At 39.4% G+C, this 15,425-nt stretch overlaps 1 protein-coding gene across 1 annotated transcript in view; it reads left to right on the top strand.

The window, feature by feature from the left end:
- Nucleotides 1–860: 860 nt before the first annotated feature.
- Nucleotides 861–15,425, top strand: part of CCDC170 (coiled-coil domain containing 170) — a 70,616-nt gene continuing 56,051 nt past the window's right edge. The window contains 1 exon segment of the mRNA XM_065888615.1: nt 861–866. Within this exon segment, the coding sequence (XP_065744687.1) occupies nt 861–866 (6 nt within the window).

Raw genomic sequence — 15,425 nt, 5'->3', positions numbered from 1 at the left:
AAAAGACTGAGATCCACAAGGAAGAGAGAATTCTGCCTCCAAACTGTCTTTGGACTCAAACAGCCACATCAACTCTTCCCTGGGTTTCCGGGCTGCCAGCTCACTGTGCAGATTTCAGACTTGTCAGTCCCTGCAATCATGTGAGCCAATTCCTGAAAATAAATCTATCTATCTATCTATCTATCTATCTATCCACCTACATTCTGTTGGCTCTGTTTCTCTGGAGAACCTTAATTAATACACAGGGTACTTTGCTGAGTCCTTCCATGCTTGAGGAGGTTGTGAGAACCAATGGGTTTGTAGTCTACCACAAAGGACAATGCAGCGGGCTTCCCTGGTGGCACAGTGGTTGAGAGTCCGCCTGCCGATGCAGGGAACACGGGTTCGTGCCCCGGTGCGGGAAGATCCCACATGCCGCGGAGCGGCTGGGCCCGTGAGCCATGGCCGCTGAGCCTGCGCGTCCGGAGCCTGTGCTCCGCAACGGGAGAGGCCACAACAGTGAGAGGCCCGCGTACTGCAAAAAAACAAAAAAAAATAGGACAGTGCAGCAAGGCCCACAGGTGCTCAACACACAAACACAAAAGCTAATAATCAACAGCAGAAAACTGGGGAGAGTTTGTCATATCTACTGCCTGATTTTCTTAGAGAGACAGGACCAATCTATCCATCAGTGTCACTAGAGACCACCATATTTTAAGGAACCCATGAGAATGTTTTAATTTCTTTTAAAATCAGGAGAGAGAGAGAAAAAAATAACTTTGAAGTTGAAAAAATATTTTAATATGTAATATTTTGATATGTTCTTTATACCAATTAGTTATAAAATATAATTTTTACTATCTTTATGGAGGAAAGAGACCATGAAGGTAAAAGTGCATAGGACCCACAAAATTTATAATGTAGCCCTGTAGGGAGATGAAACTGTGTGTAGAGATGATACGAAGACATAGATAATAGAACATATTTTTTCCCAGTTTTATTGATATGATTGACATACAGCACTGTGTAAATTTAGGGTTTACAGCATAATGACTTGACTTAAATATATTGTGAAGTAATTACCACAATAAATTTAGTTAATTTAATACCTGTCATCTCATATAGACACAAAAAAAGAAGATTTTTTTTTCCTTGTGATGAGAACTTTCAGATATATTTAGGACTTTCAAATATATCGTACAACAGTGTTAACTATAGTCATTATGTTGTACATTACACCCGCAGCATTTATTTATCTTATAACTGGAAATTTATACCTTATGACTATCTTCTTCCAATGCCCCCACCCCTGACAGCCCCCCACCTCTGGTAACTGTAAATCTGATCTCTTTTTTAAAAATTTTTATTTATTTATTTATGGGCTGTGTTGGGTCTTCGTTGCTGCACACGGACTTTCTGTAGTTTCAGTGAGCGGGGGCTACTCTTCGTTGCGGTGCGCGGGCTTCTCATTGTGGTGGCTTCTCTTGTTGCGGAGCACAGGCTCTAGGCACGTGGGCTTCAGTAGTTATGGCACGTGGGCTCAGTGATTGTGGGTCGCAGGCTCTAGAGTGCAGACTCAGTAGTTGTGGTACACGGGCTTAGTTGCTCCAAGGCATGTGGGATCTTCTCAGACCAGGGCTCGAACCCGTGTCCCCTGTCTTGGCAGGTGGATTGTTAACTACTGCGCCACCAGGGAAGTCCTCTTTTTTTTTTTTTGCGGTACGCGGGCCTCTCACTGCTGTGGCCTCTCCCGTTGCGGAGCACAGGCTCCGGACGCACAGGCTCAGCGGCCATGGCTCATGGGCCCAGCTGCTCTGCGGCATGTGGGATCTTCCCGGACCGGGGCATGAACCCATGTCCCGTGCATCGGCAGGCGGACTCTCATCCACTGCGCCACCAGGGAAGCCCCTCTTTTTTTTTTAAAAATGAGTTTTTTTCCTTGTTTTGGATTCCACATATGAGATCATACAGTATTTGTCTTTGTCTGACTTATCTCACTGAGCATAATGCCCTCAAGGTCCATCCACGTTGTTGCAAATGGCAGGATTTTCTTCTTTTTTATGGTTGAGTAATATTCCATTATTTAGATATAGGTAGATATAAACATGTCACATTTTCTTCCTTATCCATTCGCCCAGTGATGGGCTTTTAGGTTGTTTCACGTCTTGTGAATTGTGTGTAATGCTGAAGAAAGTTTTGTCTTAAAATTGCTTTTCCTTCTCCTAAAGGTTGACATAAAATGATGAGTATTGAAATGAAGTCCAGCAAGACTTAAGTCTCCCTATGACAATTTTATTGCGCTAGACAGTTGCTCTTTTGGAAGATGGGTTAAGCTACATTTCACGTTCATTCTAAGGGAAATATTCCCAAGGAGCCACTTTGAATAGACAACTTATTAAAGTTTCAAGCACACCACTCAGCATAGGAAGTAAAATATTGTATCTTGGAAAATTTTTCACTTTAAGATAATTTATCAAGTGTTTGATAATAGATAGAGTGAAAAAAATCCCACTTGGGAAGAGTTCTAGAATCATTAATATGCAAAAAGATATATACAGGATTCCAATGAATAAAATGTGCCATCCAGTTGTCAACAGAGATTTTTGTTTCCACCCTTCCACTCACAGAAGCTATTCCATGTGTGACGGTGTTCCCAAATCTGCATTCATTGTTACCTGGATAGCTACACCTGATACCTCCCATGGAGATATATCCAATATAAACGCTGAGAAATTGCTAGTCACTTAAAATAGGACCTGAAATTAATTAACTTGCCTGTGACTTTCTTAACTAAGAAGTTATCTTGGTAACAGATAACTTGGTAACAGATTAAAAATAAATTCAAAGGACTTCATATTAAGTGAAAATATAAGTTTCTAAATTGACTAGACCCGACCTATACAACATTCAGGAACTTGTAGAAAGCAGAAGGAATCTATTCATTGATTTGTTAATCAATTATTTATTTATTTTGGCAGCGCTGGGTCTTAGTCGCAGCATGCGGGATCCTCCGGTTGTGGCATGTGAACTCTTAGTTGCGGCATGCATGCGGGATCTAGTTCCCTGACCAGGGATCGAACCTGGGCCCCCTGCATTGGGGGTGTGGAGTCTCACCCACTGGACCACCAGGGAAGTCGCAAGAATCGTTTTTTAAAATTAATTTTTATTGGAGTATAGTTGATTTACACTGTTGTGATCTACACTGTTGTGTTAGTTTCTGCTGTACAGCAAAGTGAATCACTTATACGTATATCCACTCTTTTTAAGATTCTTTTCCCAAATAATCATTACAGAGTATTGAGTAGGGTTCCCTGTGCCATACAGTAGGTTCTTATTAGTTATCTATTTTCTATATAGTAGTGTGTATATGTCAGTCTCAGTCTCCCAATGTATCCCTTCCCCCAGGAATCTTCCAGAAAGTGGTTGGAAAGAGATTTATGAATTTATTAAAGTTAAATTTTGTGAACTTAAAATTAGTTATGGAAATGCACCTCATTACTACAGCAGCCCTACTTGCCTTGCAGACAGCAATATTGAATGAAGGTCGGAAAAGAATTCAACTTAGGGAGAAATGATTGCATATCTCTATATAGGATGATAACATAGTGATTAACAATATGGACTTTGGAGTCAGATAGGCTTTGGTTTGAATTCTGGCTGTGCCATTTCACTCACTCCTTCATTCACTCTGTGATCTTTACTGATACTCGGTCACAGGGGACACGGTGGTGAACAGAACAGGCATTTTCCTGCCTCTGTGGACCTCATAGTCTAGTGGGGGACATAGATATTAAGTAAATAATCATACAAATAAATAATAGTTAATTTGGTGATAACACGAAGGATAAGTATTAGGCGACATGAGAGTGAATAACAGGAAACTAATTTAGATCGAGGCTCAGGGAACATTGATTTAAAGACTGAAAACAGGTCACAGTGGCTAGGTAGAGTGAGCCAGAGTAAGAGATTAGAGTTGAGGGTAGAAAGGAGAGGAGAGGGAAGGAGACCGGGGGAAGGAGGAAAGGGAAGGGGAGGGGAGGGAGGGGAAGAGAGGAGCCAGAAAACACAGCTGTGGGATTCAGATCAAATGCCTTATCATCTTTGAACCTAAATTTCTTTTTTATGCAATGTGGATAGTTGTAACAGCTTCACATGGTTGCACTTGGGATTAAATGGCATTGTATTTGAATCATACTTAATACAGAGCTAGCATGATTAGTATTTACTACCTGGTGTCTATAAATAATAACGCCCTCATGGAGTTTGCATTCTGGTGAGGTAATCATATCCACCTCAAGAATGGAAATAAGCAAAGAGAGGCTAATAGCTGTTTGAAGAGCTTCCACATTTATGCTCATTTTAGAAATGATTTTTAAAATTACAGTCACAACTGAAGAAGAAGGCAAGACAAAACATCTTAATGTTTTCTGATTAACAAGTGAACGTAAGTGATGTATCAGCAAGGTTACAAACTAGAGATACTGAGAGTGTGGATTAATGTAATTTCCCCTCATGTCCATGTAGCATGTAAACCTTGAGATTAAGAATAGCTGTTACACAGGGAGTGACAATAAGCTTCTAAAGACAGGATGAGTTAAAGAAACAACTGCAATTTTATTAGCCAAGATATTTTCATAACAAGATACAGAAAAATTACAAGTTAGATAGGATGAGACCTTCACCCTAACAAGGATTGAGTTATAATTTTGGTTCCTTCAAGGTAAGTATTTTTTCAGTCTTTTAAACTTTTATTCTTATCTAGCAAGATGTGGATGAATAAATAATTCATGGCCTTTCCTCCCCAGTGCATCTTGGTCAACTATCTCCTCTCCCTCCCATCTTCTTCTGAAGCTCATATCTCTGTTCTAGGTTGATCTCTCGCCAGGGCTAATTTTAAAAATATGAGGCTTGTTACTTTCTGTTTTTACAAGAGGTGAGTGAAACTCCATCTATACTTGTTCCAACAGGACCACTGTTTAGCAGTAGTAAAGTGTTAGTGAAATTAAATAAATAAGTTCAGCCAGGTATTTTTATCTTTGATATGCTAATCCTAGAGATGTGAACAGAGGGGAAGAAGCCTTTCCATTCTGTTTGTCCATCTGTCCATCCATCCATCCATCATCCCTCCATTCACTCATTTACTCATCAAACAGCAAATGTGTATCCACTCAGCAGACATTTATAGAGGTGTCCATCATGTGCTAGGAAATGTGCTTGGTGCTAGGGATACAAATAAAACTGATTTCTAGATGCTTCCCTCAAACCCACAACCTTGCAGCTGAATCATTTATTCATTTATTAATATTCAACATGTCTTTCATTAGTGTGCCAGGCAGCGTAGACACTGGAGATACAGTGCTAAAAAACAGACACAGGGCCTGCCCTCGTGGAGCTTATGTCCTAGTGGTAGACATAAAAACTAGTGTAGAAGATAAGGGCTGTGCTCCTCAGAAGTGGGCTTGTGTCTACAGGAGGTGTGCAAAATGATTTATGAGAGGTTCAGGAAGAAAATATTTGCATTATTATTTTAATCTCATCTTAATTTGTATCTTTGTGTATATTTGGTAATATGCCTGATATGACAGTAGTATATTTTTACATAAATAAATGTTCAAATTTATTCTACAGATTGATACTGATAGGTTGCATAAGCAAAAACATTTGTAGACCCGCTGGTCAAAGCATGGATTTAGGTCAGGTGGGCTGTGGGTTTGTTGTCAGGTTCTGTCACTCACTATCTGTTGGGCAAGCCTGGGAGAGGGGGAGAATTGTCTTCTGTAAGAATTGTAAGGATTGAATGTAATCATGTTAGTACAGTCCTTACGTTGTGCTTATGTAGCTCAAATCCTCAGAAAATGATAACTTATGTTACTGTGTTATTATTCATTTGATAAATATTAAAACGCAGCCATCTTTAAAGTGATAGAGAAATATCGGGAAGGGACTGAGTAAGCGGTGACCCTTAGTGTCATGAAACTATTATAATAAATTATCGGTAGGAATGTAAATTAGCGCTGCTTACGTGTTGATATATGCACGAAAATCCTTAAAATTTTTATTCACTTTGACCCAGTTGTTTCCCTTCCAGGAATTTATCTTAAGGAAACAATCAGAAATTCTAACAGATGTGTAATAGTGACAGATAGGAAAAAGAGCTAAATGTCTATCAATAGAATAGTGAGATTAAATTACAGCTTTATGATGGAATGTTGTGCATCTCTTAACATTTTAAAAGAATACTTGGGAAAATATTAATACTTAGCGAAGAAGATAGGATACCAAATTATTGTTATAGTGTAACCCCAATTATGTTTTTTAAAAAGCACACAATATATATGTATAAGAAAAGTACTATAAAGAAATGCATGAAAATATATCAGTATTGTCTCTGGTAAGAATGTGGGTGACATTTATCTTTTTTCATTGATTAGACAATCAGAGAATTATTAACCAAAATAAATAAAACAAGCTGAGGATGAGTGGTAAATTGGGTAAGGAATCTAAAAAAATGGTACAAATGAACCTATCTACAAAACAGAAATAGAGGCACAGAAGTAGAAAACAAACTTATGGTTACTAAGCGGGTAAGGGGATGGGAAGGGATATATTGGGAGACCGGGATTGACACATACAAACTAATATATATAAAATATTGATAGATAACTAATAAGAACCTACTGTGTAGCACAGGAAACTCTATTCAATATTCTGTAATGACCTATATGGGAAGAGAATCTAAAAAAGAGTGGATATATGTTTATGTATAACTGATTCACTTTGCTGTGCAACAGAAACTAACACAACATTGTAAATCAACTGTCCTCCAATAAAAATTAAAAAAAAAAAAGAATTCTGCCTGGGTACGCTAGAAAAGTTTCACAGAGAAGCCAATTCTAACTCTTGAATTGAGTCCAGGCGTTTCTCAAGTGGAGGAAGAGACTGGGAAGGAGGCAGAAGGACCTCAAGCATGGAACAGTTATGAAAGATACATGGCATGTTTAGACAAGTCTCATTTGTGACTGAAGGTTAAGCTAGATATTGACATTGGGACAGAAACACTGATAACAGGCCTTTGGTGATTGAGAGGAGATTTGTACAACTTAAGGAGATTATCCCTTACCTTGTCTAAGATGGGCAGTTTTGGTAGGTAGGGAGGGACCTGATCAGGTGTGCGTTTCATCCCGTCTGCTCTGCAGCAGTGGGAAGGTTAGGTCAGTGCAAAAGGAGATGCGTGGAAGGGAGGAGAGCGAGACAGCTGTGGCATCCGTCTACGTTTATTTTTGGATGCAGTTTTGACAGAGCCATTTTCAATCCTAATGTTGAAATGCCTTAAAGTTATTACATCAGCTTAGCACATGTGACATTTGAGAGCTTGGTAAGTTGGAGTTAGATATATGAAGCCTCTGTTCTCACCTAGCAGGACGTATTTTACTGGTCTCAGCAGGAGGCTGGATCCAGGTGATGAGACTTAATGCAAGAGGTCTCAGGAATGTGTTTCTGATATTAACTAAGCTGATGTTGTCCAATGACATTCAGAGGATTGACCGAAGAAGCTGCATTCATTCATTCTCTGCTCTACTTCAAAATTATCCCTGAAAAACCAAAACCCGAGAGAGATGCCTATTTGGACTCCACTGTTTTGGCCCTGCTATAGAAGTGCTTTTACTGAACAAAGGCTTGGCATTACGTCATTGGATTGTTCCACGGGTTTTGAGATTTGTTGTGATTTCCTGCAGTGAACAGGTGTCCTGTTACTGAGCAACTTGTTTGCTTTACCTCGTGGTTCGGGTAGATCGTGTGAGTCACGTTGATCTGCTTGGAAGGGCCAAGTCACACCGGTTCACCCCTAACGAGTGCACGGCACCAACAGCACACACAGGACACTCGCTTCCTCTTATTCGTTCCCTCTTTCAATCTTTCTTTCCTGCCATTTGCTTCATTCCTTTTTTGTTTTTCTTGTTTTGACATTGGATGAGAAATAAACTTGAAACTTTGCATGGAAGTTAAAGTCATTCTCTAAGGTCTTGACCTTTGGTAAACTGTGAAGATTACAGGAAACACTAGTGGCGTGGGGACTCGCCTTTAGTTTATGATCCTGCCATGATATAGAAGAAGCTATTCAGTGACTGGGAAGTATGTTCCAGAACACCCACAGAGTCAAAGGCAAGACAGCTTTTCTCTTGTCAGGGCTTATGGTTATGTGATACATCCGTGGTGTCTGGATACTAATGCTACTGGAGACGGACAGGCTGCGAGGGGTCATAGTGGGAGAATCTGTGTGTTTCCTAAACTAGCCCATCATCGCTGGGGCTCGGTGTGCAGTAGAAATCAGCCAGCTCCAGAGACTGTTGGAACTTGGTATGGCAGATGAGAACAGGATGAGATTGTGGAGTGAATCAAATGGGAGGACTAAGATATTAATAAAAAGAGCATCCATCCATCCATCCATCCATCCATTCACTTATTCCACGAATAATTATTGAACACTTAAATTGTGAGGTACTGGTTAGGTGCTAGGTATGACATCGTGAACATCACAGTCTTTTGAGGGAGGGAGACATTAGATACTTAATTACACATATAACGTATTCCTTGCCATTGTGTAAGTGCTGTGAAGGAGAAGCATAGGCTGTATGAGAGAATAACTGAAAGATAGTGGTGTGGTCAGGTGGGAATTCTGATGGGTCAAGTCTTTTAGAAAATTAAGCAGAGGGAAAAATGGAGTGCGAAGACTTTGAAATTGCAAATATGAGAAGAGTGAGAGGATTACTTCTTTTTTTTTTTTTGGCTGCATCGGGTCTTAGTTGCGGCACACGGGATCTTTCATTGCAGCGCGCAGGCTTCTCTCTAGTTGTGACGCAGGGGCTCCAGGGTGCACAGGCTCAGTAGCTGTGGCGCGCGGGCTTAGTTGCCCCTTGGCATGTGGGATCTCAGTTCCCCGACCAGGGATCAAACCTGCGTCTCCTGCATTGGAAGGCGAATTCTTAACCACTGGACCACCAGGGAAGTCCCGAGAGGTTTACTATTCAGGTGAATACACTGTCCATTAGTTGATTTTTTTGTGGCCTCTGACCCCTCCTTTGATCTTCCCCAGCTGCCTCCTGCTGAGCTCTTTATTAGGGATCATGTGATGCAGGTCCTGGGGAGGAGAGAGGGTGAGATGAGGGGTTCTATTTTTAGAAAGGAAGGGCTTCCTAAACAGGAGTCTGCCCACTCTGGTCTGTCCTCTGTCCTCTAGAGTGTGCTGAGGACATCCGTGTCCTCTCCATGACTAGTAATGAGACTTGCTAAGCCCTGCGGTTTGGGATTTGAAATCTGCCTTTAACCTGTTTTATTCTGGACGCAAAAGAGAAAAATTAATTCTGAAAACTTACTTGTGGATCTTGCGTTGTCATCTTGCTTTGTCACCTTGCAACAATTCTCATGAGGAGGTTAAAAATTATTTGGTTTCTTTCTAATGTGAAACCTGGAGAGATTACACATGCTAACGTTCCACAGTCTTCTCATTGTTTACAAAATTCGTCTCTCAGGAGACTGTCGCTGGCAGGAGTGTGTATGCTGGAAGCCATGGCCTCCTTTTAACAGAAGAAATATTATCAAAATGATGAAGCAGCATCATTTCTGTTGAGTTTTCTTCGGGCAGAGCTAAGAGTTACCCTGGAAGAGTATTTAGTGCAACACGTGTTATTTAGGTTGTTTTCTCTCTCTGGCTTGTCCTTTGTTAATTGGAGATCTTTTTAGAGTTAATAAAAACATTAAGAATCATTGAATTCTTGTTTTAATCCTTGAAGATACTGTTTTGGCTATAATATTGTATTATTCCATTCATTTTTGTGGTGAACTTCCTGTCCGAAATGTAGTCAAAACCTTCTTGCTGCCCTAAAAAATACATTCCAAGTATTGCTGGAAACTCAATGATTCTTCTTCCTACCGCTGCCGCCTTGTGCATGCTGAGGTTCAAGTTCAGGGTTTCCTGCTGCCTCCGCAGCCAGTAAAGAATTCCCATGGTATTCAGTTTCTTAAGTCTGAAGATTAGGGTGTGAAAGCTGAGAACATAGAAAATTGGCCTCTTTAAACATGCTTTCAGTTGTCTTTTCACTTAATGAAGAAATTGATTTTAATATTACAATTATATCCACTTTTCCTTTAAAAATGAGGGCATTACATATAAACTATAGTTCCTTTTGTCAATCACCTCTAATCCTGATCCCCTTCTCCAGAGGGAATTATTAAATATGTTTGGTGAGTATCCTCCAGACCATTAAAAAAATACTCTTTGCATTCATACTTAAACCTAGAAAATATGTTATTTTGTCTAACATGTATTTTAAAAACATAAACGGTATCATACTATTAGTTTCGTTCTCTGATTTACTTTATTTGGAAAACAATATGTTTTTGAGATCTATCTGTGCTGCTCTAAATAGGTTTAGTTCTGCTCTTTTAACTGCTTTCTAGTTTCCCATCTTATGGATGTACTATTGTTGACCAATTCCTGTACTGATGGACACTGCGAACCACAAACATTCATGTAGAATGACAAGTAGAATTGTGGGTCACGGGGTATACGCCGAAGTGTCTCCTGCAGTGGCAGGGACAGTTTATACGCCCATTCATTAATCCTACTTTAAACTTAATTTTAAAATTATATAGCACAGAAAAGCAATTACTGCTTCCAGATCTACTACCAGTTGTTTGCTATTTGGCAAAAGAATTTCCTTTTTAGTCCTTAATAGCTTCATTTTTTGATGAGAGGATAAGAACAGTCCCTGGGGGATAAAAATAGTCAGAGGGGACTTCCCTGGTGGCTCAGTGGTTAAGAATCCACCTGCTAATGAAGGGGACACAGGTTCGAGCCCTGGTCCGGGAAGATCCCACATGCCGTGGAGCAACTAAGCCCATGCACCACAGCTACTGAGCCTGCGCTCTAAAGCCTGTGAGCCACAACTACTGAAGCCCTCCTGCCACAACTACTGAGTCCACGTGCCACAACTACTGAAGCCCGTGTGCTGCAACTACTGAAGCCTGCGCGCCTAGAGCCTGTGCTCCGCAACAAGAGAAGCCACTGCAATAAGAAGCCCGTGCACCGCAATGAAGAGTAGCCCCTGCTCAAAGCAACTAGAGGAAGCCTGCGTGCAGCAACGAAGACCCAACACAGCCAAAAGTAAATAAATAAATTAATTAATTAAAAAAAGAATAGTCATAGGGCTGTTGTGAAGATTGAATGGAAATAGTTCCCCCCCAACCCCCCCCCAAAAAGAAGTAGTTCCTGGTTCAGTGAATATTAGTTATGATCATGTATATATGTATATATATGAGATACATATCTAATATATAAGTATTAAGATATATATTTAATATATATTGATATATATTTAATATATAAGATACATATTTAATATATATTGTTATATCAGGATTAGTACTTGAAGCAAACCCTCAAAAGTTTGGCATCTAAGTTTTTCTAACTGCAACCCTTCCCCATCTGAAAAGATGACTCAGTTTCTTTTAGTAGAGCCACAGTATTAAGAACATTTTGGAATACTGCATTCTCTGCTTTAAAGATACAGAGTTAGAAGGGTTTTTAAGTGACACCCAAGAGAAAAGGAATTAGAGAACAATGGAAACATAATAGATCGGCTTCTTCAAAAAACTTGATTTAATGCAGAAATGTCTTCCTCCAAAATTTGTCCCACAACTGCTAAAATGTAGACACTCAGATTTATTTCCTGAATTCCACACCCATCACACTGTCCCCTGCAGGCAGCAGTAAACCCCGGAAACCAAATGCAGATATAAGAAGGAAAAGCAGGAGGGCCAGGAAAATCCTGGAGAAGAATTGATGAGTAGTCAAAATTGGCATTGGTTGGAGAAATACAATTTGTAAGACTTAATTTATGCTCTGTAAATTAGGGAAGAAACTACTTGGGGGGAAGAAGTTGGAGAGTAGGGGAGAGAGTCTTAGAAGGGATTGCTCACTGGGGCAGCAGTGAAGGCTTAAAGAGGGATGGGGAGAGAGAGGGAAGGAGATAGAGAGAGAGAGGCTAAAGGAAGCATTCCACAGTGGAAGTGCCCTGGGGACACAGTCACGCGCTGCGGTATGGAATAATGCTGGAACAAAAGGGGAGGCTGGTTATGGGATAGAAAGATAGGAATGGATTTAGGTGCTTTTGTGTGTCAGAGGTAGGCAGTGATTTTCCTCTCCTTTTCTTTTCTTTTTCTTTTTTGTCCATGGGAAAATAAGACAACTAAACCATAGAAGCAAGACTGGCCCAAGACATTGTCCCCAGGTCAGATAATTGGACACATTGTGTACTAAATTATGAATAAGCTGATCTCTTCTTTCTGCCTTTGCGCTTTGAAACTATCCTTTATTCTGAAAAGCCTATGAGCCACCCTGTGAGGCAATTTCAATCATTATCATAATATCAGTAGCTGAATCAAATCATAGGTAGTTGGCTTTTTAAAATTAATGTAAAATTGCTTCATGGGTTGGCTGAGAGAGACCTAATAACTTGGAGTGTCCTCATGTGAGGACAAATGGATGAGTTTTTAATCTTGCCATTTTGAATAGGGTAAAATTCGTTTCTTTAAAGTGAAGATTGCTTAATATTTATAGAAAAAGTTGAAGAATTTTCCAAAAATCTTACTAACTTTAGGGGGCTTAATTAAAAGAGCAAACCCCTGAGATGTCTGCTCTCACATGCATTCAAATTCCTATGCTACTGGGATTGTTTCTTTGTCCTTGTGTTTTCCATAAAAGCAACACATGGCAGGTTTTGTGATTTTTGTCTATTCTTATCCTTATTCCTTTTGTTTTTATTTAAGGGGGGATGTTTACTCTGATTTTAAAATTAATGTACAGTCACTATAAAGGATTTGGAAAATATAAAAACATATAATAAAGAAGAAAATAAAAGGTGGTCCTATAACTGAAAGATAACCGCAGTAACATTTCTTCCCAGTATTTTCTTTTCTTTAAATTATATTTAATTATACAAATAATGCATAAATATATCCTTCTTGAAAAAAACAAAGCCTTTCCCCTCCCAGCTCCAATACTATTGTCGGCTCCAGAGGTGAGGACTGTTATTAAGGTGATGTGTGTCCCTTCAGACCTTTTTCTCTTTTTCTTCTCTAAATACATTTATAGAAAAGACATAGTGCTTTCCCTCCCTATGTGTTTTATGAAAAAAGGTATCAAACTGTGGATCTGTACTTTCTTACTTTTGTTCAGTGTTATATCTTGGAGATATTCTTATGCCCAAACATACAGCACGATCTCCTACTGCTTGTTGCCTAGTATTCATAGTTTGGGAGTGCCTTTTTTAGTAATTGCCTTGTTGATGGGAATTTATATTGTTTCACACACCCCCTCTTTTTTGCTGTTATATCCTTATGCACATATGTGACTGTTTTTCAAGGGGAGATAATTGAGAGGTAGAGCTGCTGGGTCATAGTATTTACATTTAAATTTTTAATAGATATAGTGTAATTGGAAGGGTATCCAAAGGGCTTAACCAACTTTATTTACATATAAGACACCCAAGACAAAGTGATACCGAAAGGTTGACAATAAAAAGCTGGAACAAAGGTATATGTAGTCAGATGCAAACAAAAAGAAATCAGGAGTCATGATCTCAATATTGGAAAAAGTTGAATTATGAGCAAAAAGGGTCAGACAAATAATGGCACATTACCGTGCTACGTGGTATAATTCACAACGAATATATGAAATTTCTGAATCTTTGCACCAAGTCAAGCAGTACCAGTGTTCATTCAGCAAGAATACAAGTGCTACAAGGTGATAGAGAATTATAGTAGTAATAGGAGGCTCTAGCTCACCTCTCTGGAGCCAGGATAGAGTAGAAATTAGCGTAGAAATTAGACGAGACTAGAAATGCGTAATTAAAATGATGAATAAAGTAGAACTAACTGATACATATTGAATTTCAAGCTCAGAAGATAGAGAATATACCTTCCTTTTAAATACCCATTGGATGTTCATAAAATTGAGTATTTACAAAAACCTTGGTAAATTCCCTGAAGTAGAAATAATATAGAAAAGGATGATGGTGAAAATGTGTAATGGCTGGTATAAGAAGGACAACCTTCCAGTCTGAATGGACATTGGTCCACCCCACTGGTGTACACCCGTGAATGTCAGCCTGGAATACAGTTGGGTTGTCTGAGCACAATGCAATAAAACAGACATCGTAACAAATTCTGAGGACAGAGCGCCACGAAAACAACTAAGCCCTTAAAACAACTCAGGTCAAAGAAGAAATCCAAGCCAAATATGAAGAAGACTACATGAGGATCTATGGGACGGCCAAGGAAGGGCTAAGAGGAAAAGCGTAGGCATAACTAAATGAATTCATGTCTTCTTTCAGTTTTCATATTGTTTTTCTTATCCTTGTAATCCTCTCATGCTACTGCTGTACATTTCTTCTCATTTCAAGCTACCTTAGAGTGTCTTGAAGGAGTGGATTTCTGTGGTATACTCCATATGGCAACTCTGTTTTTAGTTTTTTTTTTTTTTTGAAGGAACCTTGATACTACTGAGTATTTTCCATAGTGACTGTACCAATTTACATTCCCATCAACAGGTAGGAGGGTTCCCTTTTCTCCACACCCTCTCCAACCTTTTGTTATTTGTAGGCTTTTTGATGATGACCATTCTGACCGATGTGAAGTGGTACCTCATTGTAGTTTTGATTTGCATTTCTCTAATAATTAGCAATGTGGAGCATCTTTCCATGTGCCTATTGGCCATCTGTATGTCTTCTTTGGAGAAATGTCTGTTTAGGTCTTCTGCCCATTTTTTAATTGGGTTGTTTAATTTTTTGTCATTGAGTTGTAGGAGCTGTTTGTATATTTTGGAAATTAAGCCCTTGTCGGTCACATTGCAAATATTTTCTCCCAGTCCATAGGTTGTCTTTCATTTTGTTTATGGTTTCCTTTCCTGTGTAAAAGCTTATAAGTTTAGGTCCCATTTGTTTATTTTTGCTTAAGAAAACATTGGTATAGCAACAGAAAAAAAAAAAAAAAAGAAAACATTGGTATGATTTATGTCAGTGTGGTATACTCCAGAGCCCAGCTCAACACAGAGGTGTCCCTGGGGCTCAGTCAGGGTTCTTTGGAGAAGCAGAACCAGTAGGATGTATATGTATGTATATGTGTGTGTGTGTGTGTGTGTGTGTATATATACATATATATATATACATATATATATATATGACAAGGAATTGGCTTGAATAATAATGGAGGCTGAGAATTCCCAAGATCTGCAGTAGGCCAGCTGGAGGCCCAGGAGAGCTGAAGGTGTAAATTCCAGTCTGAGTCTGAATCCAAAGGCAGGGGAAGATTGATGTCCCAGCTCAAAAACATGCAGAAAGAACAGATTCTCCCTTACTCAGGCTTTGTGTTCTATACAGGCCTTCAGT

This window comes from Phocoena phocoena, chromosome 12 (assembly GCF_963924675.1).
Source record: "Phocoena phocoena chromosome 12, mPhoPho1.1, whole genome shotgun sequence".
NCBI lineage: Eukaryota > Metazoa > Chordata > Mammalia > Artiodactyla > Phocoenidae > Phocoena > Phocoena phocoena.
Note: the sequence above shows the minus strand (reverse complement) of the source record. Positions and strands in the feature narration are given on the sequence as shown.